This window comes from Lichenostomus cassidix, chromosome Z (genome assembly GCF_008360975.1).
Source record: "Lichenostomus cassidix isolate B80296 chromosome Z, HeHo_3.0, whole genome shotgun sequence".
In the NCBI taxonomy this organism is placed as follows: domain Eukaryota; kingdom Metazoa; phylum Chordata; class Aves; order Passeriformes; family Meliphagidae; genus Lichenostomus; species Lichenostomus cassidix.
This window is the reverse complement of record NC_139511.1, coordinates 47,190,624-47,218,257: the sequence shown is the minus strand read 5'-3', so window position 1 is coordinate 47,218,257 and position 27,634 is coordinate 47,190,624. Positions and strand designations below refer to the sequence as shown.

At 39.3% G+C, this 27,634-nt stretch overlaps 1 protein-coding gene across 2 annotated transcripts in view; it reads left to right on the top strand.

The window, feature by feature from the left end:
* The first annotated feature begins 205 nt into the window (after positions 1–205).
* Positions 206–27,634, top strand: part of UHRF2 (ubiquitin like with PHD and ring finger domains 2) — a 78,663-nt gene continuing 51,234 nt past the window's right edge. Inside the window, exons 1-3 of one of the 2 annotated variants that reach the window (XM_085042218.1) lie at positions 206–791; positions 14,937–15,179; positions 20,361–20,623. In XM_085042218.1, the coding sequence (XP_084898344.1) occupies positions 639–791; positions 14,937–15,179; positions 20,361–20,623 (659 nt within the window). In that variant the 5' untranslated portion in view covers positions 206–638. The remainder of the gene's footprint in view (positions 792–14,936; positions 15,180–20,360; positions 20,624–27,634) is intronic. The other variant, XM_085042217.1, reaches the window with a different exon arrangement.

Below are 27,634 nucleotides of genomic sequence, written 5' to 3'. Positions count from 1 at the left end.
TCCTCGGCGCGCGCCAACCCCTCCTCCCCCCCAGGCCTCGCGCCGGCCAGGGACAGCGCGCGGGGCGGAGCGGGCGGGGCCGCGCGCGGCGCGAGGGCCGGCGCCGGCCGGGGCGCGCGGCGGGAGGGGGCGTGGTGGTGCCGCGTGCCCGCCTCGCTCCCCCCCGCCCCCGCCCCGCCGTGTTGCCTGCACGGCCGCGGCCGGGCGCTCTCGCGAGATCGGCGTTGGCGCCGTGACCTCCATGTGAGCGCGGCGGCGCTCCCCGGTAAACAGTGCCCGGCCCGGGCGATGGCTCCCGGCGCATCCCCATAGCCCTGCCCGCCGCCGGCCCGCGGCGACCCGCCGCCACCCGCGCTGCCTCGGCGGGGTCGGGGAGCGCCGCGGGATCCGCTCGGCTCCCCTTCCCTCTCCCGTGCCCCGCCGAGCGGGACGGGCGGCCCGGATTGCGGGCGGGAGGCTCGCGCCCGCTCCGCGGGGTTTGAAATTCCTGCCCCGCCGGGCCGAACAAAGAGTGGGGGAGCGCCTGGACCCCTCCCCTGCACCTCCCACGCCGCGGCCGCTCATCCGCGGAGCGGACCCCGTTCCCATCCCGTACCCGCGTCCCTCCTCCTTTGCCCGCGGGCGGGAGGGCGCGCACCATGTGGATCCAGGTCCGCACCATCGACGGCACCGAGACCCAGACCATCGACGATCTGAGCCGCCTCACCAAGATCGAGTGTCTGCGGGAGAAGATCCAGGAGACCTTCCGCGTGAGCCCCGACCGCCAGCGCCTCTTCTACCGGGGCAAGCAGGTGAGGCGGGAACTCTGCTATCGGGCGGACTCTCCGGGGGCTCCTCTAGTCCCGGGCCCGGCTCTTTGTGCGGCTCTGGGGTTCCCGTCTCCACCCATGTGCCGTCCTATGAGCTCCCGCTTTTGTTTACTCCCGGGCCTGTCGGTAAGGGAGGGACAGCGGGGAGCCTGCCCTGGCAGAATGCTCCGGGACCCCCTTTTTCCCGGATAAAGCAAAAATCCCAGGGAGTAAAACCCCTCTCCGGTCCTGGCGAGACCCCTTTGTGTGTTTGTTTTCCCACCTGAGCGGCGGGAGGCTCCTCCCTCGGCCCCTGCCTCCATCCTGCCCCAGTGACAGGGTAGCCGGAGGGATGCGGGGGGCAAGGACGGAGCTACGCCCGTTGTCCTGCGCCCCGCCGCAGCCCCGGCCGGGCAGGGCGGGAAGCGGCCCGACCGCGAGCGGCTTCCAGGGAAAACGCCGCCCCGGGTCCACACGTGGCGGGGAGAGGCGGCGGCGCGGGGTTGATTGGCGCGGGCAGAAGTTGCGGTGCGAGGGTGTCCTCGACTTGTGAGCCCCGACGTGTCCCGGGCCGGGATCAGGGCGACGGCTGGCAGTCCAGAGAGGCGCTTCATCCCCACCACGGGAAGCCGATATGACAAGAGTGACTGCCTGGAAGCGTTCCGTGAGGTGGTACTTCCCCTTCCCTGGGTGATGGAAAGATTTGTTGCGAATAGGTCGCCTCAGGCTGTAACTTCGCTGAAGGGTGTAACCTTTGAAGCTGCATTACATAAACTACGGGATGAGCGCAGTGCTCGAGTTGTGAAAGTGAATCATAGCTATTACCTGACACAAAAGGCACCGGATGTGTGGTACATTTCTGGGAAAGTGACTCCTCAGATGCATCTTCTTACAGCAGATGCGTGTTGAAGTGTTCACCTAAGCTGAGTAATGCAGGGCAGTGAGACTTCTGCCTCAAAAGAGATAAAGTATGTATCTTCACAAATAAGTGGAAAAAACTCAAGACATAAAAATTTAACTGTTGACCAGGAGGCAAGCATTGGTGGCTAGATGACAAGCCTAGATTGTGAATCCAATAGCAAATAACTAGATTTTTGTATTCTACAGATTGGTGACAGTGAACACTTGTGAGGGCTGGTCTACAAGGAACATGGTGTACAATCGCATGTTTCTCTGAAGGGGCTATATCAAGGAACGTGAGTCTTGGAGTTGTGTGGCCTGCTTAGCATTACTTCTTCAGGTACAGGGAGTGTGTGTGTGGGACAAACCTGAGATTTTTACCCCAAATTCTTTATCTGAGAAGCAGGGAAGATGAGCCTGTAATGAGTTGTGCTTTTCTGTGTAGTCTGACAGTGGCCAGATCAATTAACATGAACATTTTAGTTGACAGATGTCTTGCTTGACAGAACGGGATAGTGAAATATTATAGCTGAAGTTGCCTACATGAGCAGCATTTGTGAGTTTGGTACTTAGTATATCCAGTTTAGGACACAGTTGGGATCATGTTCAGTGAAGAGCTAGGGAATTCTTTTTTATAGTTTCACTCCCCATAAATGTTAATTTTCTTGTAATTACCATAATTAATTCTGTAGTTTCCTTCTTGATTATGGGTTTCTTTTCTGTTTCCATGGTGCTTATAAGAAAAAAGGTCAGAAGGGTTGCTCTTGCACAAGTAAAACTGGATGTTGAGAGACATGAAACTGTAAATAACTTCAGTTATCTTAGGTCTGTGGTAAGATAAAACAATTAACATTTATTTTAATATAAATATTTAGAATTAAAAAAAGGCACTTCACTTGAATGTGAGATGAACAGAAAGCAGTATACTAAGGTGAAAGCTTAAAAAAACCCTGTGCAGTCTGCTAGTGGAACCATGATCCTACTGCTGGATACTGCTTGCTGTAGTCTCTCTGGGAACTTCTAGAAGTCCTTGGATCTTGCAGGTAGTGGGAAGACTGGCTAAGTAATGTCCTCCTAAAAATGGGAGGTATATGAGTTCATAAGGATGTAGAAACCTCAGTGAGTCACTGTTCATGGGCTGAATTTCAACAGCGTCATGTTCTTAGCTTGCAGTAGAGAATAGCTTCAACTAAGATTTTGAGCTGGAGCCATGATTTTGCAGTTTTTTAGGAGTGTCTGTGATCGGTTAATGTATCATTATCTATATGCACATATATATCTATATGCATATATGCACATCAGTTTATGTGCTGTACTGTAATTTGCTGTTGTCTTACTTTCAAAGACAAATGCAAGAACTTAAGTGAGCAGTTCTTCACATGTGGGTTTTTAAGGGTTAAAATACCCTAGAACTACTGAAGGAAACTTAGTGTTGTCATTACTGTAGTACTTTGTATTACTGTTGTTTTGGGGTTTTTTTTGTAAACACCAGGAGTAGCACTACTTCATTGATTAGGTTGGTGTCTGTTTTTTAACTTCTGCTGCCAGAAGGACCTACAGTTCCCAGGTGGTTCTGAAGATTGACCAAGATAGTATTACCCTGTAACATGTACAGGGCATCCTGTGCTCTCTGGGGTTCCGCATTTCTGCAAAGCTAAGTGACTGTCTGCTGCCCACAGAAGTCAAGCCGTATTATAGACTGAGGTGGAACTTCCAGAGGAAAGGGAATAGTAATGTATGCACAGTTCTTGACCGTGGTGCAATAGCCTACTCTGCAGTTAGCCAGAGATGTCTAGTAAATGTAGAAACCTGCAGTGATGTCTCTCGCTGTCTCTCTTGAAGATGGTGGATCATTGTCTGGAAGGATTTCCTAGAGGGCCCCAAATATTTCCTTAGGCTGGAATAAAATGTATTTTAACCATCCTCCACCACAGACTATTCACATCTAATACCTTTTCTGTGTTATGTGTTAACTCGGAGTAAACTTGTTCTTAGAGAAATTCAGAAAAGCAAGACAAGACAATCTGACTTCCAGCAACTTATTCTCTTTCCTAATTGGAAAGGCTGTGAAGCTGTTCTTGAGAATAGAAGTTCTCAGTTTATTCATGAAAGTGAAGGAGCTATGTTGGCATTTTGGCCTCCCAGAGCAGATTTTCTGTAGGGCCGAGTTACAGTCATTGTGGGATTTCTAGCTTTCAGGTTCAATGCTAGAAAAATAGAGTAGTAAAAATACATTAAAATTTAAATTTGAAAACGTACCAGAGAGCTTAAGGTTTTCTGTAAGACTGTAGGGGTATTAATACCTGCTTATGTTTTACATAGAACTAAACATGCACACTACTGTATTTTAGCAGTATCTACTGGAAGATACTATCTGTTGATGGAAGATAAAAATTAATGTCTTGGCTTCTATCATCATTCCATCCCAACCTGTTGGAATTTGAATTCAGTGAAAATTTGTAAACGGCTACTGTTAAAAAACCCCACATTTTCTAAATGTCTTTTCCATAATGCTTCCCAAAGTGGGGAAAAAAAGACATCAGACGCCAAGGGTTTCTTTGCAATATATATAGGAGGCAGTGACAGAAGCTACTTTTAAAGTCATTAATCTTGTTGGTGCAGAAACCACTCCTAACCTGTTTCCTGGGACACTGAAGTCATCAGGAGTAGGTGAGAGTATTGAAAATATTTATTTACTTGTGGTGAAAGTTGCTGCAAATCAGGTCTACTTCTCAAGAAGAAATTCAGCTCTGCTTTTGTGCACAAAGAAGTATGGTAGCATGCATTGTGCTACTTAGCTGTGCAAGTTGAATATTTAAAGTCTAGTTTGTCAGACCCATGCTGTAATGTCCAACTGTTTAGGGTTTTGTTTCTGTAAAATTTAACTGAAACAATAGAGGGGTGGGAAGAGTGGAGGAGCTTTAGCTTTGCCTGAGAACATCCTTGTGGTAAAGTATCTTCAGTAAAACACACAGTTAAAAATGTGGCAATAGGGCATGCCTTTATTATACAAAAACTCTAGCTTCTGGGTGACCTGGCACATGAATAGTGGATGGAATCTCATGTGAATTGAAGCTTCCAGTTCGTAAACTGTTTAAGTCCTTCTTAATACAACTTGGGTGAATTTCCCGAAGGCTAGAAGAGCCTTACTTGTGAAGTCTTTCCCTCAAGAATGGGAATGCTAAGCCTATTCATAGAACAATTGAGTTTCTTAGCACAGACTCTTTCCAGCTTTATTTTGTTTGGAAAATTGTAAACATTTTCAGCTGAAGCTGTCCAAACCCCATCTGCTTCAGGCAGAAATCTGGGGTGAGAAATCTTCAGCTGGAACAGTCAAGTTTTTTATTTTAGAGAAACAGTTTGAAGAAATCTTAGAAGGGAAGTAATTGCCATTCTTTGATGAAGCTGGTAACATGTAGCTCTGTAGTGTGAGGAGAGTTATCTGGACTCTTCAGGTCAGATATGATCAGACTGCATGCCAGAATTCATAGCATGGTGAATACGTGGTGTACACTCATAACTTACCTGGTATTATGTGTGGTAGGCCTGTGAGTGAGTTTTTATTGTATGATTGCCGAAGTTTACTGAAATAATCTTCTTTTTAAATTGTTACTGTAAAGCTAATAATGCGATTTACCATTCCTTGGTATGATTGTTTTTGTTATTTAAAGCACCTAAACAAACTGAAGGCAAAGCAGAGAAGCATAGGTGAAAACAGAATACTCTATACTGTTTTGTATGCATTACTTAAGTTTCAGGCACCTGGAAAAGCATAATGTAGCCTCTAAAAATTGCAGCCAATTTAAGGCTGTACTTTAGGGCAAGTATATTTACTCCCAGAATCACAGAATATGCTGAGTTGAAAGGGACCCACAGGGATCATTGAATCCAACTCTTAGTCTTGCACAGGACATCCCCGAGTCACACCATGCATCTGAAAGTCACACATTCAAGTAATTTAGTTAGGATAGTTTAATGCACGTACTTACTAAATTAATCTGGAAGCTCTTGTAATATTTATATATTTTGATATTGAAAAGAGCTCCACAAATGCTTAGATGCAGAGCACACCTGATGCAAGGCCTGCACTGACAACTACATGATGAGGATTTCTCATGATGAATTGTAATCAAATGTTGATACCAAATGGAAGTTATGAGAGGATTTTCTTCTTTGAAAGATGTTAATTAAATCTCTACTCTTAATGATTTAACTGTAAAGTTATGTAAAAATGGACTTGGTTATTGGTTTTGGGGTTTTTTTGTTGTTGTTGTTTGGTTGGTTGGGTTTTTGTGTGGATTTTAGATTTTTATTGTTGATTATGGACCCTTGAGGTAATAACCAGTTCTTCGTTACAGGTGTCATCACAAGCTGCAGATAGCCATTTGCTCTTGCTGGCACCACTGTTGCTGAACTTCAGTTGCCTTTGCTATACAAGCCCTTACCAGCATACAGGAGGTACTTGACCCCTCTCATCTAATCAGCACAGGGATGGATGACTCTTTCCATGCTGCTGAGGATGGCCATGCAGCTTTATATTTTGACATGCTTGCTATGCTTGCTTGCTTGCTTTTATTTTTTTTTTAATGCAAGTATCAGGTAATCCCAAATAGTCTCCAGATGACACCATGAACTTTTACTTACTTACTTAGAAGACTCCTTAGAATGACAAGAGAAACCTTGCTCTGACTTCATCTTCCAGCTAGCAGTTATTGAGCAAATGTTCCTTTAATGGGATTTAGAGTTGTGTCCAAGAAGAAACTACCATATTTAAATTAGCAATTTTTTTCCTTATCTCACCCAATAATAAACGGATAAATAATCTTCAAAACAGCTTTCAAAAAAGTTTAACTTGGAAGAGGTGCAGACTTGAACCCCCTGAAGTGATTATTTGAGACTGAGCGTAGCTGCCTTCACCATGGTCTTCTGATAAAGTCAAAAAGTCTTTTCTTGCAGCTCTTGACTTTTGGCTGTTTCTGTGTTGGTACTAATATTGTAAACTGGAATCAATTTTGGATTGTATTTATTCCAGACCAAAAGGTAAAATATGTTAGTACCACCTATACACTCTGCAAATAATTTTGTAGAAGTGGTGTAAAACCCTCTTGTTTGGTGGAGAATGTAGGCTTTTGTGCTTAATTTTAGTTACAGAACTTCAGGAAGGCTATCAATGTCTTCTCAGGGAAAGCTAGGCTTGTTGATTGAGTATGAAGATGACTGATGTACATTTATCATGGTGTTTATACTGAGATTGATGTGTAATTACAGGCAGTGTCAGCAACAAGATTCTATAATTTCTTCCTATGTTGTGTGGCTTTTTATAGCATGCCAGACTTCCTCTTTGTGGGGAGAGTTGAGCAAACATATTGACAAGCATATTGACGCTGTGGTAGGATCAAACACTTTGATAGTAACTAAAGTTGTAGAAAAGTTTTTTTTTTTTTTTTAGAATATGGAAGCTTCCATATTCTTCCTTACCTAGTAATTCCTTTTGCTGTATACTTTTTGCTTGTATACTTTCTGTTGAGACTGTGGGAATCTCTGTGAGACTGATACATACTTGAAATACAGTTTATTGACAGTAAGTCATTTGATACTGTCCAGTTCTATGACTGCCTTTTTCTTGAGTCCCAGGCAGGTCATTAGTTGTTGTATAACACACATAAGCAGTCAAGAGGGAGCATATTCTCTGATATAAAGACTAGTCTGTGTTACCTTGTTGTTGGGGGTTTTTGTTGGCATCATATCTTCAAACGTTCTTGTAGGCTGCTTTGAAATGTGAATCTTGAGGCAAGAAATTGACAGAACTGAGTCTAATTCGGGCCATATTCTCCAGACACTAATAACTTCTTTGGTTACTGTGTTATGAAATGTTATGGTCTGTCTGTATTCTGTTCTGGAGGAATATGGATCTAGAGCCTGTTAGAGAACTTGGTTGTTCAGATAATTCACCTACTCACGTGTTTCTCTAAAGAGAGAGCAAAGGTAGAGCAATGATTTTTTTTTTCTTCTTTTTCATTGATGAGTAAATACTTCTTGAAATGAGGAAATGATTTGTCATTTGCATCTGTTTATTTTTAACAGCAAGCCATGAAATACAAATCAGGACAAAAAACACTAGTAAGAGTAACCTAGGGCTTCTTTTTGATTTCTGATGGTGACCCAGGGTTTCTTCGGTAGTTCTTTTCAAGCAAGATAGAATTTATTTCCTACATAGGAAAGTAAATCTGTATTGTAGTTCGTTTTTGTATGAGACTGATAGATGTTGCTATTTGGTTTGTATTAGGATCTCTGCTAAAAATGCCAGCAGCAATAAGGAGGGGAGAGTTAGGAGAAAACTTCCAGGTGTTGCAGAGTAACACCGGTATGAACAGGGTGTCTTTATGACTGCAGAATATGTATGTAAAAACCTCAGTTAAATGTGGAGAGAATACAGTCAAGCTGACACTTCAGAACTAGTCTGCTGAGGACATGTGAGAAGGAGCCTCCAGACTCCTAGATGTGCAGTCTTTGCTTAAAGATGTTTACCTTCTCATCCCCTTAATAAAATGGGTTGTTTGAGGAGTTTCATTGTTGAGGGCTGGAAATACCTTCTTGGGCACTTAACAGGTACTGACACATGTCTAAAAAACATCACTGATGGCATCAAAACTGCCCCATGTGGCAGAACAATTTGGGATGTTTTAATAGAATGATCACCAGACCAAGTATTTTTTGACAGAGCAGACTGTGTGGAACCTGTAACAGGTACTTTTAAAAGGAGAGTAGCTTCAGGAGGAAGTGGATCTCTTGGCGTTGCAAACACTTGAAGACAGTTTATATTAAACATCCCAATCGTATAAAGACAGTAACTTTCTTAAGTGGTTGGCTACTAGGTTCCCCCTTTGTTTAGCTTTTGTTTCTGTTGCAGCTGAGACAACTGTACTTCCTTGGAAAACAGTGTCAGTACAGAGTTACTGTGAAAACCTGACCATGTACCTGCTACTTTGAATGTGGTTAGTACATGAGTTAAAACCAGAGTCCTTAAGCATTCTTTTCAGATACGAGACAATCCAGGTGCAGGTTACAGTTTTTCCATGTGAAATAAAAAAATACTGGTCAGATTCTCTTTCAGCTTCAAGAATGTAAGCAAACTGAGTACACTCTGAGAATGGCTGAAGTGCATAAACTAGGGGCCCAGTGTTGGGTAGTAAAGGTTATTGGAATTGTTTTGTCCTGAGCCAGTCCCATTGCCCAAAATTCACTGTTACATGCTGAAGAGCTGATTTTGAGTTGTCAGCTAGGCTTTTTGCTGTGGAATGCTGATCAGAGATATGTTTGAATGTTTCTGTAGAATTTAATTCCAACAGGCCTCTGCAGGCAGAAAAAGTTAAGTTTGTACATCAGTCTTAAGATGGAGAATACCAGAAATTCTAGAAGTCCCCTTTGCTTGCTTTCAATAAGTACCAAGCTGGAAGTTACAGGTTCTTGATTTCTTCAGACTAATACCCTCTGGATAACTCCTGACAACTCTTAACCAAAGTTTTCTAGTGAACTTGGGATTGAAGCTCTTTTCCCTTATGCATTTCTTGTTAAATTCACAGGGTGCGTGTAATGCCTGTGTAGAATTAAGATTGATGTCACTTACCTTTCCATTATATTTTGTTAATTAAGCAGCTCATCTGCATTCATTTTAATTTATTTCATTTGTATTGCTAGATACAGGCACATTTCTTGGAAAAGAAAACCTCACGAGATGCATAAAGTTGCACTTTCAAAAGTGATTAAAGATTTTGATTGTCAAGTGGAATGGCTGGATTGAGGTGACCCTGGAACTTATGCTCCTGGACCACACATTAAGATAAAAACAGTAGATAATGCATTCTTTTGAGGATTATTATGTGCTTTCTTGGGAGGTCTCTGTACATGCTGTATAAGCCGTAATGAACTGTCCTTCTGCTGGGACTTGTAGTTAATGTGATAGTAATAGGTAAATTGCTTGTCAGGCAAATTTTTTCTCCAAGTAATGCAGTATTATACCACACTCTTCATGATTATTCATGTTCATGTAAGTGCAGCTTCTACATGCTTTTAAAGTAATTTGTGGCTTGATGTTTCAAGACAGTTTTTCTAGCGCTGGTAGAAGGTAGGTATCAATTCCAGTATTGCGTTGCCACAGCTGCTCTTGTGTAGTAGTGTAAGCACAGTGCTGTGTTACCTTTAACTATTTATAACAACCTTCTCTAGGAGTATTTTGAAATTGATAGTGTCTTTAACGTATGATGAAAATGCATTTAAAAGATGTAGTCTGTTTATCTACTTATATGTATTTATAGTAGTGATAGAGTGCTAGATACAGTAAAGCTAGCTGCTCTTTAGTGTCATTTCATTCAGAATATGTTAATGAAGGCTTAAAGGATTTTGAAGCATGCCAATCTTTAAGAGGAATTAAAACTGAAAGAGAAATCTACTGCTAAGGAAACAAATGCATCTTTTTCTTATGACAGTAGAATCAGAAGAGCTAGCAAATATTATAAATGAAATTGCTGGTTCAATTGTTTTTACTTTAGTACATGCTCTAATCACCCATTAAGAAATCATCGTTGACGTGAAGGAGATTGATTATCTGGTACTTGGGTGATTACTTTTGTTTGTTTTTTGCTTGCATATATAAACTTGTGAAAGACAAGTGACCTTAATGCTTATTAAATATGTAATGTTTGTTTCTTTTCTTTTAATGCACTGTCCAGACAAGCGTATTTTCAGGGAATCTTCTTAGTATCTTTATGCAACAGAATGGGATAAAATTGTCTATGGTAATTTGCCGAGAAACGGAGGCTTGACAATCCAATATGGGTTTACTACAAGCTTCAGTTTATTGATCTGCAGTATACAGTTTTATAGTGTAGTTAACTAGGTCATGCATATTCTGTAATCGTACAATATTATTGGTTATATACTTCCACGCCCTAAGTTTGGCTACTTGCCTTAAACATAGATACAGGTTATCTATAATGCCTGGTTTCTGCATACTTGTTACCAATTAATGCATTCTCGACGGCTCCCACCACCTCTGTGTTGCAGCCAAGGTTATGGTGACATAGATCGCTGATTGGACACAGGCATCTAATTAATAGTTGGCTGAATATGGCTGTTGTTAAGAAGCAGTTTGTCTACGTGTTAAGAAACAGCTTGTTTAAGTCTGTATGTTCTTTTTCTATTAGCTAATTTCCCACAGTAATTCAAGAAAAAACATCATATAGTTCTGCTCTCCTTGTGAAATGGATTCTTTAAAGACTGTTTTCCAACTTTGCTACTCCAAGGATTTCAGTTGTCAGTGTTATTGTAATACTAGGCATAGGTATACTTGCAGATTCACATTTTAGTTCTTGCAAGTCAAAAAGCACACGATTGATTCCACTGGTTGAGTTTCTGTGTTACTCTGCTTTGTTTCTAGAAGCACACACTGTTGCAGTGTATCGACTTGGTCTAAATTTATACAGTTCCTCATACTCAGAGAACATACTTCTTGCTCATGCTGTAAACAGGTGCACTTTCCCCATCATGTTGCCATACATTGCAACCTGCCTCATGTGAAGTGTGCTTATACTAATCTTACATTTTTTATTGTGTTTTGAGACTTAAGTATGACCTCACTAGTCATAGAATAATCTTGTGTAATAAAATATTCCTGCAAAGAGTATAGTTGATAAAAACGGGGGGAAAAGCCAAACCACAAACACTTCTGCAGATTATAGAGTCATAGAATGGTTTGGGTTGGAACAAACTATAAGAATCATCTCATTCCAAACATCCTGCTGTGGGCAGGGACACCTTTCATAGATTAGGTTGCTCAGAGCTTCATCCAGCCTGGTATTTAACACTTCCAGGGATGGGGCATCCACAGCTTCTCAGGGCAACCTGTTCCAGTGCCTCACCACTCTCACACTACAGAATTTCTTCCCAGTATCTACTCTAAACCTACCCTTTCAATATGAAGCCATTGCCTCTTGTTCTGTCACTACATGCTCTTGTAGAAGATTTCTCTCCATCTTTCTTGTAGGCTCCCTTCAGGAGCTGGACGGCCAGAATTTGACCCTTAAGCCTTCTCTTCCCCAGGCTGAACAATCTCAGTTTCTTCATAGGAGAGGTTCTCCATCTTTCTGATGATGTTTTTGGCCTCCTTTGGACTCACTCCAACAGGTCCATGTCCTTCCAGTGCTGGGACCCCAGAGCTGATGCAGCACTGCAGGTGGGGTCTCACCAGAGCAGAGGGGCAGAATCCCCTCCCTGGCCCTGCTGCCCACTCTGCTTTGGATGCAGCCCAGGATACATTTGGCTTTCAGGGCTGTGAGTGCACATGGCTGGGTCATGTCCAGCCTCTCACCCACCAGCACCCCCAAGTTCTTCTTGGCAGAGCTGCTCTGATCTGTTCACCCCCAGCATGTGTTGATGTTGGGGGTTGCCCCAGGTGCAACATCTTACCCTTGATCTTATTAAACCTCATGAGAGTCCCATTGACCCACTTCTCCAGCCTGCCCAGGTCCCTCTGGGAGGCATCCCATCCTTAGGTGTGTCAGCTGCACCACTCAACTTGATGTCATCAGCAAACTTGCTGAGAGTGTCCTCGATCCCATTGTCTTTGTCATAAATGAAGAAATTAAATAACACTGGTCCAAGTGTGGACCCTGAGGGACACTGCTTATCCCTGATGTCCATTTGGACTCTTAGCCATTGACCGCTACCCTCTGGATGCCACCATCCAACCACTTTCTTAACCATCGAACAGTCTAATTTTTTATGAATATATTCTGTAAATTAGACAACTTTGTGATCATCAGTTTATTTGACTGACCATTTAGTTAATGTTCATCAAAGCTGACTTTACCAAATGACAGAGCATTTAAGGTTGCAAGTGACTTTTGAGGTCATCTAGTCCAACCTAACCACACCAAGGCAGGGCCATTTAGAACAAGATAGTAGGGATGTGTCCAGGTGGGTTTTGAGTGCCTCCAGAGAGGAGACTTCTCTTGTGCAGGAGTAGGTCGTCTGTGCATGGTGGTGTGTGTGTGTGTGTTACTAGGGAAGGCAGCTTCTTACTCAAGGCCTAACCTTGTGATGCCTTCATTTCTGCATATGGTATATTTGACTGTTCTGGGACACATTGCTTTTTTTCCCTTTTTTTAAAGGTTTTTTGTTTGTTTGTTTGTTTGTTTTGGGGGCTTTTTTGTTTTTTGCCTTTCATGCTAATAGGGAGGACTTACTTGTGGATCAATGATATAACTTACTCTGCAGTCGTAACTGAGCAATAGATTGCAAAGATAAGAGACAGGACATTTTTTTAAAATTAGTGTTAATACTGTTTACCTAGTTATTGTAGATAATTCAGCGTGTTCAGACTTACATCTTTACTGAATTAACTTTAAACTGCAGTACCTCAAAATGTTTTTCTGTCAGCCTGCACAGGACATATCCTGAGAGAACAGGAACAAAGACAGGAGAGCAAAGTTCTTGCCTGCATATTGCTTGCAGACCTTGGGTCTATCAGGAACAAAGTTACCATTTTCTCTCCAGTGCATTAGCTTTCAGAAGATTTCCTCATACCACAGGATTCTAAGAACTAAACTGTAATCTCTGCCACAGCCTGTACAGTCCAATTGGAACAGAAAAATGGAGCAGAAGTTATGTGTCTCCAGTAACATCCAATTTATTCATTACTTCAGAATTGGTCTGTTTTGCAGATGTACTGTTAAACTTTTTAACTGTTTTGCAACCAAAAAAAAAATCACTTGGTGGGGGTTTAATCTTCAAAGTGGCTGGAGCAATGATCAGAAGCAGTAGCAGCTCCAGCAATGTGTTATCCCCTCCAATATGTTTTTTCAGTGCCATTATTTGTCTTCGTTTGGGGTTTATTTGTACTTTGAATAAAAGAATAGTGCTTTGAACTTTTTATCAGTGGAACTGCTTGTGGTGTGAAAAGCCCCCAAACCTGGTGTAATAAGGCTTCAAGAACACTTCTATCCCTTTCATTAAAGAGTTGTCAAAAGTGTAGGACCAGAGGACATGGTGACGTACCATAGAAAAGGTAACGTAAGTAGCTTTCTTTTCAGTATAAGGCACTAAGCCTAAAGCTCCAGGCGTATGAGGTGATGTTGGTAGTCACCTGCACAATCACAGTTGCATTTCTTTAATATTTACAACATGGAAATCTTCTGTATGGTTTTATATGCTGTATGTTGAACTGGTTTGAAAACAGGCAACTAAACAAGGTTCTTTCCCACCAGACAGCTGTGCCAGCTTCAATTACGTTGAATCAAACTATGAATGCTCCTGTTCACAGATCCCAGCTGTGAGTACAGTAGTTACCTGTGGTAAGGAGGCTAGGGTTTTTTTTGCACAGCTCATAAGTTCATGGAAGAAGAACTGGTTCATTTCTCAAATGTCAGCGTCTGTTCATAGCTGTCCCCTGCCATTTAGAGATGTTTTGAAAAAGCAGAGGGCATGGAGAAAGAAATATGGATTCCACTTTTGTCTGTCCTGAGATTGTTTGAATGTTACAGAAAACTACATTAGTGAGAAACTGGAGAAGTGCTCCTTTTTTCTTTTCTGTTCCTTCTTGCCCCCTTTTTCTTGATGTACTGATATTGCCCATGAACTTGTGGAAAAAATTCTGTTTGAAAAGATTTATGAAACATCAACTGGTGTTGAAAGTAGCACCTATTCTTGGCAGAAAGGGCAGATAATTTTTTTGTTGCAAGAATAATTTGAAAATACATGAGAGTTTTTTAGTCATGCATGTTTTTCTCCCACTGCAGTGTGAAGTAAAGTGTAACTAATACTGATTTTGCTATTTGAAAGCAATGTATTGTAATGTATTTTTAGGTGATCAAATCTCTGCTTCAAAGATGCTCAGAGGTCATTAAGGGTATTTAACTGAGCAAAGCAGCAGTACTGCTTCCTGTATTTCCTAGTGCACAACTAGGAAATTTTTTGGTGCTTCTTAGCTTAATTGCAGGTAGGTGATATCAGTCTATAGAGATGTCTCTTTCTACTTTTAAGCCTTCTGGTGATTTCCATTGAATGAAATCATTGCTGCAGTTAGTTTAATGAGTTTGTTTTTTCATATACTTAAGACATAGGTTTTTATCTACCTGTTAGATATGGCTTGCCCCTTCTGGTCTGTATGATTATTGTCTATAAAAGGAAGATTTGAAAACTATTCAGGTACCTTAAGATGAAGTTTTACAAGTACACTTTTTTTTTTGACAGCTAGAAGATGGACACACTTTATTTGACTACAATGTTGGACTAAATGACATAGTTCAGCTTTTGATACGTTCTGATTCTGAAGCTCCAACTGCTGCATCTGTGACAGACCAGGATGGAGAAGTCAATCCCTGCGCTGTTTCCAACTGTAAGAACAAAGTCAAAAAAACCAACAGTGGATCACCCAGTCGGCCATCTACATCATCTCGCTCGTTTCTCATTGATCCTGGCATTGGATTGTACAAGGTATGTACAAACTTTAAAAGCTGGAAACTTGCCTCCTTCTTGTGGGTTTAATTTTATTGTTAAAAACTTATTCTTTTATTGTATCAGAGCGTGTATTCTCATTGCTTTCTTTTATGCTTTGACATAATTCCCCAATCTGACTTAAATGAAATTCACTTAATTTAAACTGACTCTTGGAGAGTCACGAGCATGTCCTTGTACCAGGCTCACTTTTCAAGAGAGTTCACAAACTCTGACACCTTGTGTTCTTCAAAGCACATTCTTGAAAAAGTAGTGTTTAGAGTAGCTGTAAAACAAATGCTTTCTTGGGAACAAAAGAAGCTAATAAAGAAAATATGTGTAAAAATGTAGCTTTTACCCTTCTTTTTTCTTGTCATATGATTGTTTTAGTACTAGTGTTTCAGTGCTGCATTAGAACTAGATAAATTGTGGAAGTGCACAGTTTCTTTAAATGATATGTTATGTAGTGATTCCTCTTTTAAGGAAGGTTTTTTAGGAATTGAATACCTGGTATTCATTTAGTTTTATACCTTGATGAATTTTTCAGTGTTGTCGTGAAGGACTACATCAGAGTGCCAGAAGTTTAATTTAAACAAAAAATGGGCAGTTTCCAGATTGCTAGCATATTGAATATTCAGTAGGATATGTGTGTATATGAACATATCTATGTATATCTGCATGGAATGATAGTATTTCACCTCCTCTTTGGATATTTCTCTTAGATAAGACATAGCTGTACCAGTAATTATTTTGCTGGAAAATTACAGAGAAGGAGGTTGAGGTTGTGGTAAATCAGCAGACTTGCTACAGTGCTGCGTGAAGTCCTTGAAAAATTGATAGGTCTAGCTGAGAAAACCAGGAGCTGGGCTGCTGGCTAATCTTACACCTGGCTTGAGCAAGGCCTAAGGATGCAGTGATGTCTGGGGAGAAGCAGAGGCCACTTGGCCCCGTGTTGTTTCAGTGGGGCACAGAGGAGTGCCTGCTAAGCCATTAGCCTCACTCCCCCTTCACCGTGTATAGCAAGCCTTGCTGAAAATCTGTTTTCTTTATGGAGATAAGGATGTGCTCAAGGACTATTGAGTAAAGGTTAGAGAGCCTTTGCTGCCACCTCAGCAGATGGACTGAAATATCAGCTGTAAGTTCTGACCAAAAGTTACTAAGACCTGCATTGAGTCCTATTTGCATATTAACTTTCACACACCTAGGAATGCAAATGAAGAGAAAAGAGAGCACATCTGTGTAAGACCACAGTCACTGTAACCCCACCTGTAAAATGAAATTGTTTCTTCTCTTTGGGTAGGACCCAAAATCGTAATACAGGAGGGGTATTTTTGGGTTGACAGACAAAAGGAGGAAAACACCTCTGCTTGCCTGGGATAGGTGGATGGACTGTGTCTCTCCTCCTCTGCTGAAGGGGCGCATTTAGATGGGCTTTGTATCTCCCAGTTGCATTGGAGCAGACCCAGGAATATTTATGCACACACACATGAATATTTATTAATGCTTGAGAATACATATGGATATTTATTAGGATATATGAATATTATTGATATATATGAATGTAGGTATTTATAGTGCTAACAGATCTCTGTTACTATGCTTTCTGTCCCAACATATTAACACTCGGTAGTTAATGCATTGCTCACTGTCAGTCCTGAACCCACCTCTAAGCAGTTGCTTCGATAAACTGCACTAAATATTGGTGGATCTGGATTGTGGAAATTACTGAACACAACCAGACTCACAGGGCTGAATTAATCAGAAATCAAGCCCAATGGCACCCAGCCTTCTGATCTCTGAAGACAAGCTGGAACACATGGGGGTTCATTCTCTGCCAAATTTCTGTAGCCTTAATGCAACAGAGGCTGCCATGCGTATGCAAGGTAATTTTGGTCAGAGTTCTGTTCGTTCTCTGAGGAATCAGGGAATCACAAAATCAGTAGCTTGAATATGGAGATGCAAGCTTGTGTGCTTCCTTTTTTTTTTTATGTCCATTTACCACAATGGGAAAAACTCAAGCTCTTTGATTCTGAAGCTTTACAATTAATTAATGAGTGTAAAAGGTAATGAGAGAAAGGATGGGGAGGATACTGGAGAGATGGCATAACGCAGCAGGTAGTCTGATCTGAGGAAAGGAGTACTAAAATGTATATTTTTCAAAAATGTTAAATTTCAATATGTTAACTATCAAGTAGTCTCTTAGCTGTTTTTTTCTGGATTAAATAGAAAGTATAATAGAAATGGTGATATCAGCAAGCATACTCAAAGAAACCTATTTGTGAGCTGAAATTTTTTATGATATCTTGTTCTAGAGACCTAACACTTTCTCTTTCATTACTTTGAAATGATTACTTTTTCAATGATGTGTTTTCAATATATCTGGACAAAAATTAAGGGTGTAGTCATTTCCCTGTTTGCTATTTGTAGATACGAGTATGCATGCGTATAGAGGATTTCTAATTACAGTATTAGAAAACTTTAAAGAATGTATTTTTAGCCAGTATTGTAGTTCAAAAGTCATAAACTTGTTTAATATAAGTTAGTTAAAAGGGCCTAGGGCCTAATAAACTAAGGTATGTTAGGTGGCTAAATAGATGGATATATTTAATGATTTTTCATTTTGTTGTCAGACAATAAGGAAATGTTTAGTTACTGGAAGAAGTATTTTGTTACAACTTACTCTGAGCAAAGTCCTGCGCCCCGTTGGATCTTCATCCAGAGCTAGACTTCAGCAAGATACCTCTTACTTACTCCGTGCTATGGGTAGTTCCAACCTCTGTACTCTGTTCTCTTTCTGATTTCAGCTACCGGGAGGAAAGGTAGTCAGTATGGACCCTGCAATTAAAAAAAAAAAAAAAAAAAAAAAGGTAGAGTTGATATTGGAAATTAAATTTAATAATAATTAAATGATTGTTAGGTGATTAAAATAGTGATTTAAGCAGTTCCTCTGTGTGGTCATTGTATATTATCAGAACATTTTAGCTTGTTTATATTCCAGTTGTACCTGACATCTGATATATTTCTATGGGCTATTAAGGACTAGCAGTGGATGGATTTCTGTGCAACTCTTATTCCTTTACTAAGAATTGTTGGTGGTCTCTGGTCTGAGGACTGGGGGTTCATCAGAAGATGGACTTGGCATATGTGAAGAATACTACCTTGGCTAAGCAATGGCCAAAAGGAGGAATACAGGATGAGTTGCAAGAGAGGAGTTACAGTAACACTGGTTTAGGCATGCAGGAATCATTTTAGAAAAAACAAAGGTCATTCAGAAGCATGTGCATGTTTCATTTTCTGATTCTCATATGGTCAACTTTTCTTCCAGAAAATTCTGACTGCAGTAAAAACATTTTAGCCAGGAACACTAGCTTGGAATAAAAACCACATGAATGGAATCTGTAATAAAAATCAGTATTTGTTTAATACTGTTCACAAATAGCTACAAATAAAACAGTTCTTCAACCAGACACCACTGACACAAAATAGTTGTATTATGCTCCTCAGAAATCTGTGGTAATAATTATTTGCTTTTATTCTTTGCAAGGGTGGGAAGTATGTTGTGTAACTATTCCCATTAAATTACATATGCATACATTATAGAGGAATAATTAAGGGAGTTTGCATTGAATGTACTGTTTTTTTGGGGTTTTTTTTTCAATTTTTTGTTGTTGTGGATCAGGAGATGGTTTTTAACTTGGCTAACGTGGCTTCTTTGGCTCTTCTGTAACTGGTTGCAGCAAGTAGCAGCGGATGGCGGAATCCTTAGTAGTGTGTGTCTCATTCAACTATGTTTTAGAGAAGAGGAAGTAAAGCGCCACTTTGAGCTGCAACAAATTCAAGCATGTAAGATTGCATAGGGATGCCTTCATGAAAGTTCCTTCTAGAAGTGCCAGAATCTAATGTTCATGTTTAAAATAGATGGGCAGATTTAAAATAAGGCTATCCATCTCCGATTTGTTTATCATGTTGCTGAAATTGTCATCCTGGTAATAAACTGTACTTTGAACACTGCAGGATCTAAGAAAGAATAAAAATATACATGTTGGTATTTTACATATGCAAAAAACCAAAACATTAGGGTTTGGAAGTTATCTGAAGAAGAGGAATAGAAAGAATAAAACAGGAAGTATTCCTTTCATGGGATAAACTTGTTAGCTCAAACTGCTGTCAGTTGTGCTTTCAGATACCTAAGGACTCCTTCCCTCTAAATACTCACTTACTGAGTTTTGCTCCTGTGATAACACAGTAAGACTATTCATATCTTAGAAATAAGCCTTTGGACTGTGTGGGAGTAAGTATCTGTCTGGCACAAAGTTGGTATGTGACGAAGACTGTAGCTTAAACCATATATGTATTTACGTATGTGTATATCTGCACATGTCCCATATTGATAGTCAAAGATATTGTCTATGGTATGGCTGTGCAGTAGATCTGTTGTAATCATTTTTTCTTTGTTGAAGTGATTTTTAAATCTTTTCTTTCAGTGTTCTTAGTATTATTAAGGGAACATCTGTTTAATTATCTGAGGACTTGAGAAAATACCTTGTTTAGAATAGTAAAATGGTTTGTTTGCTTAATACCAGTAATACTGTGAGTACAGAAGGGAGAAATGTGGAGATTATTTTCATGTCGTACAGTCATAACATTTTGGTTGATTGTGGTGGCAACCTTGTTAGACCTTTTTCCTCTCTGTCCTTGAGTGTTTAATGGTTAAAAAAATATTGCAGGACAGAAAGGTAGACAGTTAAATAGTAATTCGTAGTTGTAGGCTCAGGAAGGTCTGTAAATCCTTTGGTTGTGAGCTAGTATTTTAATACTGTATGTGCTTTTTATAGCCATAAAAAGATGGTGAGAAAAGAGGAAAGGATAATGAAAGATCAAGCTAATTTTCAGGTTTGAAGGGGAAAAAAAAGTTAACCTTGTTTTTTAAAGTTCCATACAAATTATATTTATACTAGATTTTAATGAACGAAGATAATAAAATACTGAAAGCGCAAATGAAAGTATGACTGCTTATTACTTGAACTTGCTTAAGCTCAACTCGTTATTATAGTTCATTGTTTTGCTGATAACAAAGTTAAGCAGCAGCATAGTAAGTTGTCTGATTGACTTTTTTTTTTTTTTTCCTTAATTGGGATTTTATAAAATAAGCCTAAATTCATTATTGAATTTTCCTTTTAGATAAATGAATTGGTGGATGCCCGTGATGTCAGCATTGGAGCCTGGTTTGAAGCTCATATAGAAAATGTTACCCGAGGAACAAAGGGACATAAGAATGGTAAAGCTCAAGGGAAGAGTGGTAACACTTACAAAAGGACTAATGGAAACTTAAATCAAGATCATTCTAGAGAAAATGCAAATAATTTGGACAGTACACCTTCCACATCTTACTCAGACTGTATGGACACTGATGAAGAAGCTATTTATCATATCAAGTACGATGAGTAAGTGCTCCTGATACTATTTTGAGGACATCACATATTGTTATTTGGTTTGTATAAACCAAGAACTTCTTGAAGAAGCTTGGAATCAAAGAAAGCAACTTCAATATTGCAGCCAATAAAAAATACTAAAGAATTTATAACACTTGTCAGTTAGATATAACAAATCCATTGGCAGTAATGATGTTTTTCATGCCTAAATACTTGTGAAGTATTAATTTCTTCTCTTTATAAGAATATCTTTCCTATATAAGAAAATATATCCTTTCTACATAAGGAAAAGAAACCATATAACCAGATTTTTACTGTGTTTTTTTTAAAGCAAAAGTTTTGTTATAACTTTTTAAAAAATTATTTCCTGTACATACTGAATTCCTCTAAGTGGAGCTGAAGGAAACCTCCCATTAGAGCAAATTTTGTTACTTACTTTGGATTTATTTTATTTCAAATAGAGCAATTGTGCACAAAATTGCAGATCTGCACTTACAGCAGAGATTTGTTACTGAGAACTTCGTGACTGAGGACTTGCAACTAATCCTGAACTGGAGAGAGGGCATTAAGGGTAGGGGTTTCTTTGGAGTTAATTTGAGGGTTTTTTGTCCCTTCTCTAGTCATAACATTCTAGAGCCCTCAATATGTGGGTGGGAAACCTTGAGTTTAAAAGGATTTTGTATTTATGAGCAGGCTTTGCACCACTTCATTTGTTAGAGAAACAGTTCTGAAATATTTTTTGTAATAATATGTTAAAGCAGTAAGTAAGCTTCTAAACAAATAAAATTTTAAATGAATTGAGTATTTTTAATTTTTGATATTGAGATTAGTAAAAATACTGTAGTTTATGCAATGTAAGATTGAGATAGAAGGATGCAGAGTATAATCAGTATAAACTAAATGTAGATTTTCAAAACACTTGTTTAGATTAGCTGATTCAACTTTATGTATCTTAGGACGTAACTCTGAATCTGAGTTACACCAGAGCACTTTTTGTTCCTCTTACTGGTAATAGAAACAACTGAATGCATGTTTTTGACTCTATGCTAAGTTTGGATTTCATAGCTGCGACTGTAATCCTTTTACTTAAAATGTTAGAGAATTAAAAATGAGGAAATAGAAAAGTAAATTAAAATTAGGTAAGGCATTAAAGCATAATGTGGCAAGATAGTCACAATTAAGCTGATCGGTCCAGGATATTGGAAGTTAGAGCTTTTGGAAAGAAAAACTATTGGAGCATGAGACTTGTGCAATTGTTAGTGGTACAGTTCTTGGTGGGTGTTGGTGATCCAATTCTTTTGGGGTCTCACTTTTCTTTTAGTGTTACCCAACATGCACATTCGTATTGTAGCTATGTGTGCGCTCATACCACTATGTTTTCATTCATTAGTATTTACCTCTTTGATGTCTGTATACAACATTTATATTCTGCCTCTTCTTTGCTTCATGTGGATAAATAGGAAGGTAGTGATGTGTTTTGACACACAGTTCTCCTCCAGAAACAGATTCATTGTCTCTTCACTCCTGTTCTTCAAGGTTCATATCTTACTGTGAGTACTAGGCCCTGCACAGTTACCTGTGCATGTGTGTTTTGTTTTTCAGATTTGGACTAAGCATTTTGCTGCCAGATGTACTTGGCATTTTCTAGTCTATCCTTGCTGTGTTGTTTTGGAGAAGCTCTTCTCGTTTTTATCTCTGATAGATGATGGCTCTTACGGGTGGCATAGTTTCAGCTCTGTCTTTCCTACAAGTAGTATTCTTACGTGCCACAAAAACATTCTCCATTATCTGAAATAGAGTAAAAATTACTTAAAAATGGAAGCTATAAACCTAGTGCCAGTAAAGCCATCAAAATTACTTGAATGCATTGAAAGGACTATGTGTCAGAGGTGGTCATAGGTGCACAACTTCTCAAATCATAATTGATGCTTCTCTGTTACATCCTTTCAGTTTGAAAAAACAGTAACCACAGAGGTTACAGTTGAGAAATAGTCACCTGTAATGCATTGAATTGGTCTACTCTACCCCTAGGTTACTGTGTTCTCCTAGAGCAGTTGTTCTTAAAGGGTGAAGCAGGACTTGTCCTTTTCTTAAATGAGAAAGCTGGTTTTAGCAGTGATGCTGCTATATGTACATAATTACAAATCTTGTGCAAAACTCAAACACTTTGGTATGCAGTTTTAGATTTCATCAAAGTGTTCTTCCTCTGAGCTGCTCAGTGTTCATTTGTTCTTCTTTCCATTTCTTATTTAAATAGTGTAGTTGCAGTGAATATGAAGGGAAAAAATATGGTGGAGCTCTTTTTTGCAAATAGTACAATTAAGGGAAATTTTTCATTCTGGGCAAGAATTAATTATAGTAATTTCAAAGGGTAACTACTTTATGACTAAACAGAGCTCTCTTACCAGCTGTGACCGCCACAGGTAGGTGGTACTACATATCCTGTGATTTTGTAGATAACAGCACTGGTGAGTTGCTTCTGTTGTGGTTTTCTCCCCACTACTTCCACCATCGTGCCCTTCCCCAGCTGTGTGTCTAGTATTTAACTAAATTGCTGCAATAGCTGCAAGGCCCGCATATTTCTGCAGAGAGGAAACCTAGGGCCATTGGGAGGAACAGAATTCAGTTTCAGATTAAACTGGAGTCGCAGTTCTTGATAAGTTCAAAGGCTTAAAAGACTTGTGGTGCTTGTTTGAGAGCCCTATTTTCATCAGTGAGGAGGAGGCCAAAGTAGCAGTTTTACTTATGCTGACCTTCAGGCAGTACCAAATTTCTTGGCATCCATTTGTGGCTGTATAACTTCTGCCTAACTGTCCATCTTCTGCTTTCAGTTTCTGAATGCAGGGTTTTCCCTGGTGGCAGCAGTTTGCAGGTGTGTTCCTGGTTTTGTCAGTGTCATCTTCCTGGCCCTCTGAGACTTTACTCCCTGTATTTCTATCTCACCTTTGCATTTGTGGATGTCACAAGGAGCCATTAAATACTTTGAAGTCAAGGGTGTGCTATCAGGTTTCATACAACGCTGTTTTTCATGTCTTTCTTCTGCTCCTAGCAACTGACTTCGAATACAGAAGAAATGAACTAGTCTTGAACACAATAAAACTGAATCCTTATTTAAAAGGACTTTTGAGGAATCCAACACATGCTGAGATCCTAAAGTTAACTGAGATAATTGTAGGTGATCTCCAGCACAACTTGTTTAAGAATCACTTCCAGATCAGAAACTGGACACTTCAGTAGCTCCGAGTGGCACCATAAGGACATGCCTACAATGCTGTGTCATATCAACATTTGCCCTTTCCTCTCAGCTTACTGTATTTCATATTTCTTGCTGGTGTAGCACTGTTTAAAGTAAACTTAGTGCCAGGGAGACAGTTTCCATTCTGCAAGTATTAGCTTCTTGATCATTAGCTCACCAAAGTAGCAGAAAGACTTAGGGATTTACATAAAAGAGTTTATTTTCCTTCCTTTTGTTATAAAGTCTTTCCATTTAAGAAGGCTTTCAACAGATGCCACAGGGAGGCTGGATGTTTCTGCAGCATGAGACATTTCAGTATGACTACATATATGCAAGTGTGGATTTGGTATGACTCAAGTGCAGGTTACTTTTTTTCAAGGCCATTGTGTTTGGCTGATCATATTCCCCTTAGGTTTTGTAATAATCAGAGAATTTTAATTTAAACCATGAGGTAATATCTGTGTCATATGCCATAAAGTACACTGTTTGTACTAGTTGCTTCTGGTTCACTTCGTGCTTAGTGTGAGCTGTGGAGTGATGCCCTTGGATCTTTAGAGGTGTTCACACACAGACACAATTAAGAAAATTATGATTTCACTGTGTTGCCACAGAGGTAAAAAAAGTATAGTCATCCTGTGTGGCTGTTGAAGAAACATGCCAGACGCAGTCTCATAGTTTGAGAGCACAGAATATTTAGAGGCAATGAGAAAAAAAGTTCTATGTACTACCTGGTTTAAAAAACTGACTTTATACTTTGAAGTGTCTCTGTAGCTGAAGAGATTGTCAAGAGGATAATAGTATTTAACTTGCTATTACTTTTTCAAGGAATGGTTTGAAGATTAGACTTGCTTAACAGGTCCATTTTTCTGAATGTTTTTAATGTGAAATTTTCAGATATAGGTAGTAGGCTGGGATTGAATAGAATGTATCTGAAAATTCACATGGGTGAATTGATAAATTGATTTTTGGAGACCGAAAGACATTATGGGCCATTCTGAGATGAGGTAGACCCTGCTTCTTTCTCATATTTTGCTTTCCAACTTTGTACCTCTGCTAGTGAAGTTGTGTTGAATTTTGTGGTTATGTGACTGTCCAATGACATGCTCTTGCTTCCTAATATATCTAAAAACTAATGTTTACTAGGTGAATGATACTGGGTATTGTCACTCATTAGTCAAATAAATTTGCCCAGAGGGGCTAGAATATGGGAAAGAATCCTCGCTTCTTTGAGAGGTAGCTGCTTTGTGCAGCATTGGTGGTAGTGCATGATGCAAACTGTTCTGCTTTTTATTCTCTGAAGAAATGCCAAAATACATCCCTTTTCATGCTGTGTGTTTCTCAGCTAATCCTTGCAAATGTTTAGCTGAGTTATTTGACTTTTTTCTTTATATACATCAAGTATAGGAAAGAGTGCAAACCAGGAGGATGCATGCTGTCGTATTCCTGGCTATAGTTTCAGCCGCTGAAGTGAGGAGAGCGATTCTTTTTGAAGGATGTGGCTAGAAACAGGAAGAAATGGTGGGAGCTATAAACTAGTTTTATTATAGCACCTACTTCCTTTTGTTTTTGTTGGACAGTTTAGAATTTCAGAAGAGGAACAGGAATGAGAGCTATATTGTCTGCCGAGTAGAATGTTAAAGCAATCTGTTCCTAAGGGTAATGCATGTTTTCTCTGGCCTTATGTCAGTCACAAACATTTTTTATGATTGGTCTCAGTGACTACTTGGAGCATCTCTCCTAGCAATGTAGTTTTGTTTTCTAGTTGCTAATATCAGTGATTAGTTTGTTTACTTGTTCAAAATTTTTACCTCATACAGACAATACTAAAGTGCTAGAACAGTTGTAAGTCTTTTCCCTATATCCTCACTAGAAAGCGTGCCACCACAATCATTCACACTGGAAAGTATTTTATGAGAGTAGCTGCATGCTATTGCTTTTCATTTAAAGAAGTCCGTTCCTTGTAAGGTTGTTCGTGCCATTTGCAGGGGATTTCTGACTTCATATTCTGTGTTTTATGATGTCAGAGTATTTGTGTGTATTGTAGTCAGGGTTTTGACACCAGGCATTAAATGTAAGACTTTGATTTCTAATGGTGTAGACACCTTGTGCAAACTGAAAAGGGAATAGTTTGAGGAGGCAATCCAGATGTTTTGTATGTCTGTATAGAAGGAATTTGACCTAAGGGAGGGAAGCTTTGCTGTCCTAGTAGTTTTTTGAGAGAAAAAGTAAAATGATAACAATTAAACTTTTTGTAATTTAAAACTTGGCTGAAAAAATCATATGATTGGTGAGAATGAGATTAAATTTTACTACTTATTTATCTTGAATTAGCTAAGTGTTCTCCTTGCATTTCTGAGGAAAGTTTTTTCAAAAGAAAGTCTGTAAGTAAATGCATGACTTGTCATCCTGTGTGCTATCTAGTGAAGTAAACCTTGTTTTCACTATATTGACATAAGTTGAACTTGGTATACAACAGTATTGTATTAAAAATTGAACCTTCTATGTATTTCTTACACTTCCGAAGTTCTGTGTTGATACTGTTATTTCCAGGTTGGCTTCCTTGAGGGTATCTGTGTTGTCCACACAGTGCAGTCATGTAAGACTAGAAGTTACTTTTTGTTGAAACTCAGAATTAAAATAACTAGGAAAGTAAGATGATTCTTCTTAAGCTATTAATATGATTTCTCAGTGTTTAAGATGTGTAATTGTGTAAGGTTTTCAAAATCTTGTTTATGTTCCATGTGACTGATTTTTATGTTTGATATTCATTATGCCTCCCACTCTGTGTTTTGAAATATATTACCTTTTTTTCTTGTAATGACAAATTATGAGACCTACTGTGTTTTTGGAAATGCACAGCTCAACTATCCCAGTGATTTTTTTTTTTTCCCTTTGTTTTTTTTTCCTATTCATAATCGTGGCTTATGTGGTCTACCAGTGTAGTGCTTTTTCAAACACTGTCTTGGCTTTCTCAAACACTACAGCATTATTTCCTCAGGTTATTGGGAGTGGGGTGGTATGAATCTAGTTTTTTTTCAAGTCTACCTCCTTAGTCAGATTTACCTCTTCTAGGATTTAATTCCATTTTCTTTCTTCTTTTGTTTTTGTCCTTCTATTCCTTCATTCCAGGGTGTGTATTGAGTAACTCTTCTCTGAAATTTTTGAAAAAATTATACTTCCATTAATGTTGGAAAATAATTTTTAAAATTGTAGATCTACACTAACATTCCTTACCATACTAGTCTGGAGGGTGGATGGGGAAATCTTGACTTTTGTTCCCAGAATTTTATCTTTCCAGTTCTGTTTGTTCTAGTAACAGCTGGGAAAGTTGTTAAAGGCTATGTTGCAAGATCTCAGTAAATTGAGCAGACTTGGGCTTATTCTAACATGGAAATACTATATGTCTTAGTATTTGAGCATTTTAGGAACCAAAGTCAACCATCTGACCATAGCCAAGAAACAGTGGAATTTTTACCTCACAAATAATTCTTTGCTATGGAGACTGTCTACACAAATAGGAAATTTCAAGAAATTCTTGTTATGCTAGTGTTAGAAATACTTCAGAGAAGAATTAAATTAGAGGTAAAGAGATACTTCCTATGGGCAATATTCATTAAACTCTTATGATTATGCTTGCTGTTATCTCTTTTTTCCAGTGTTAGTTGCCAAGTGTCCTATAGACATGAAAAACCAAGAAACTGTCCACAACTGTTTTAAAGGTGTAATTGTGCCATATAATCTTAATTTCAGCTGTAGAAAATTTATGCTAGTCTAATTAAAACACTGCT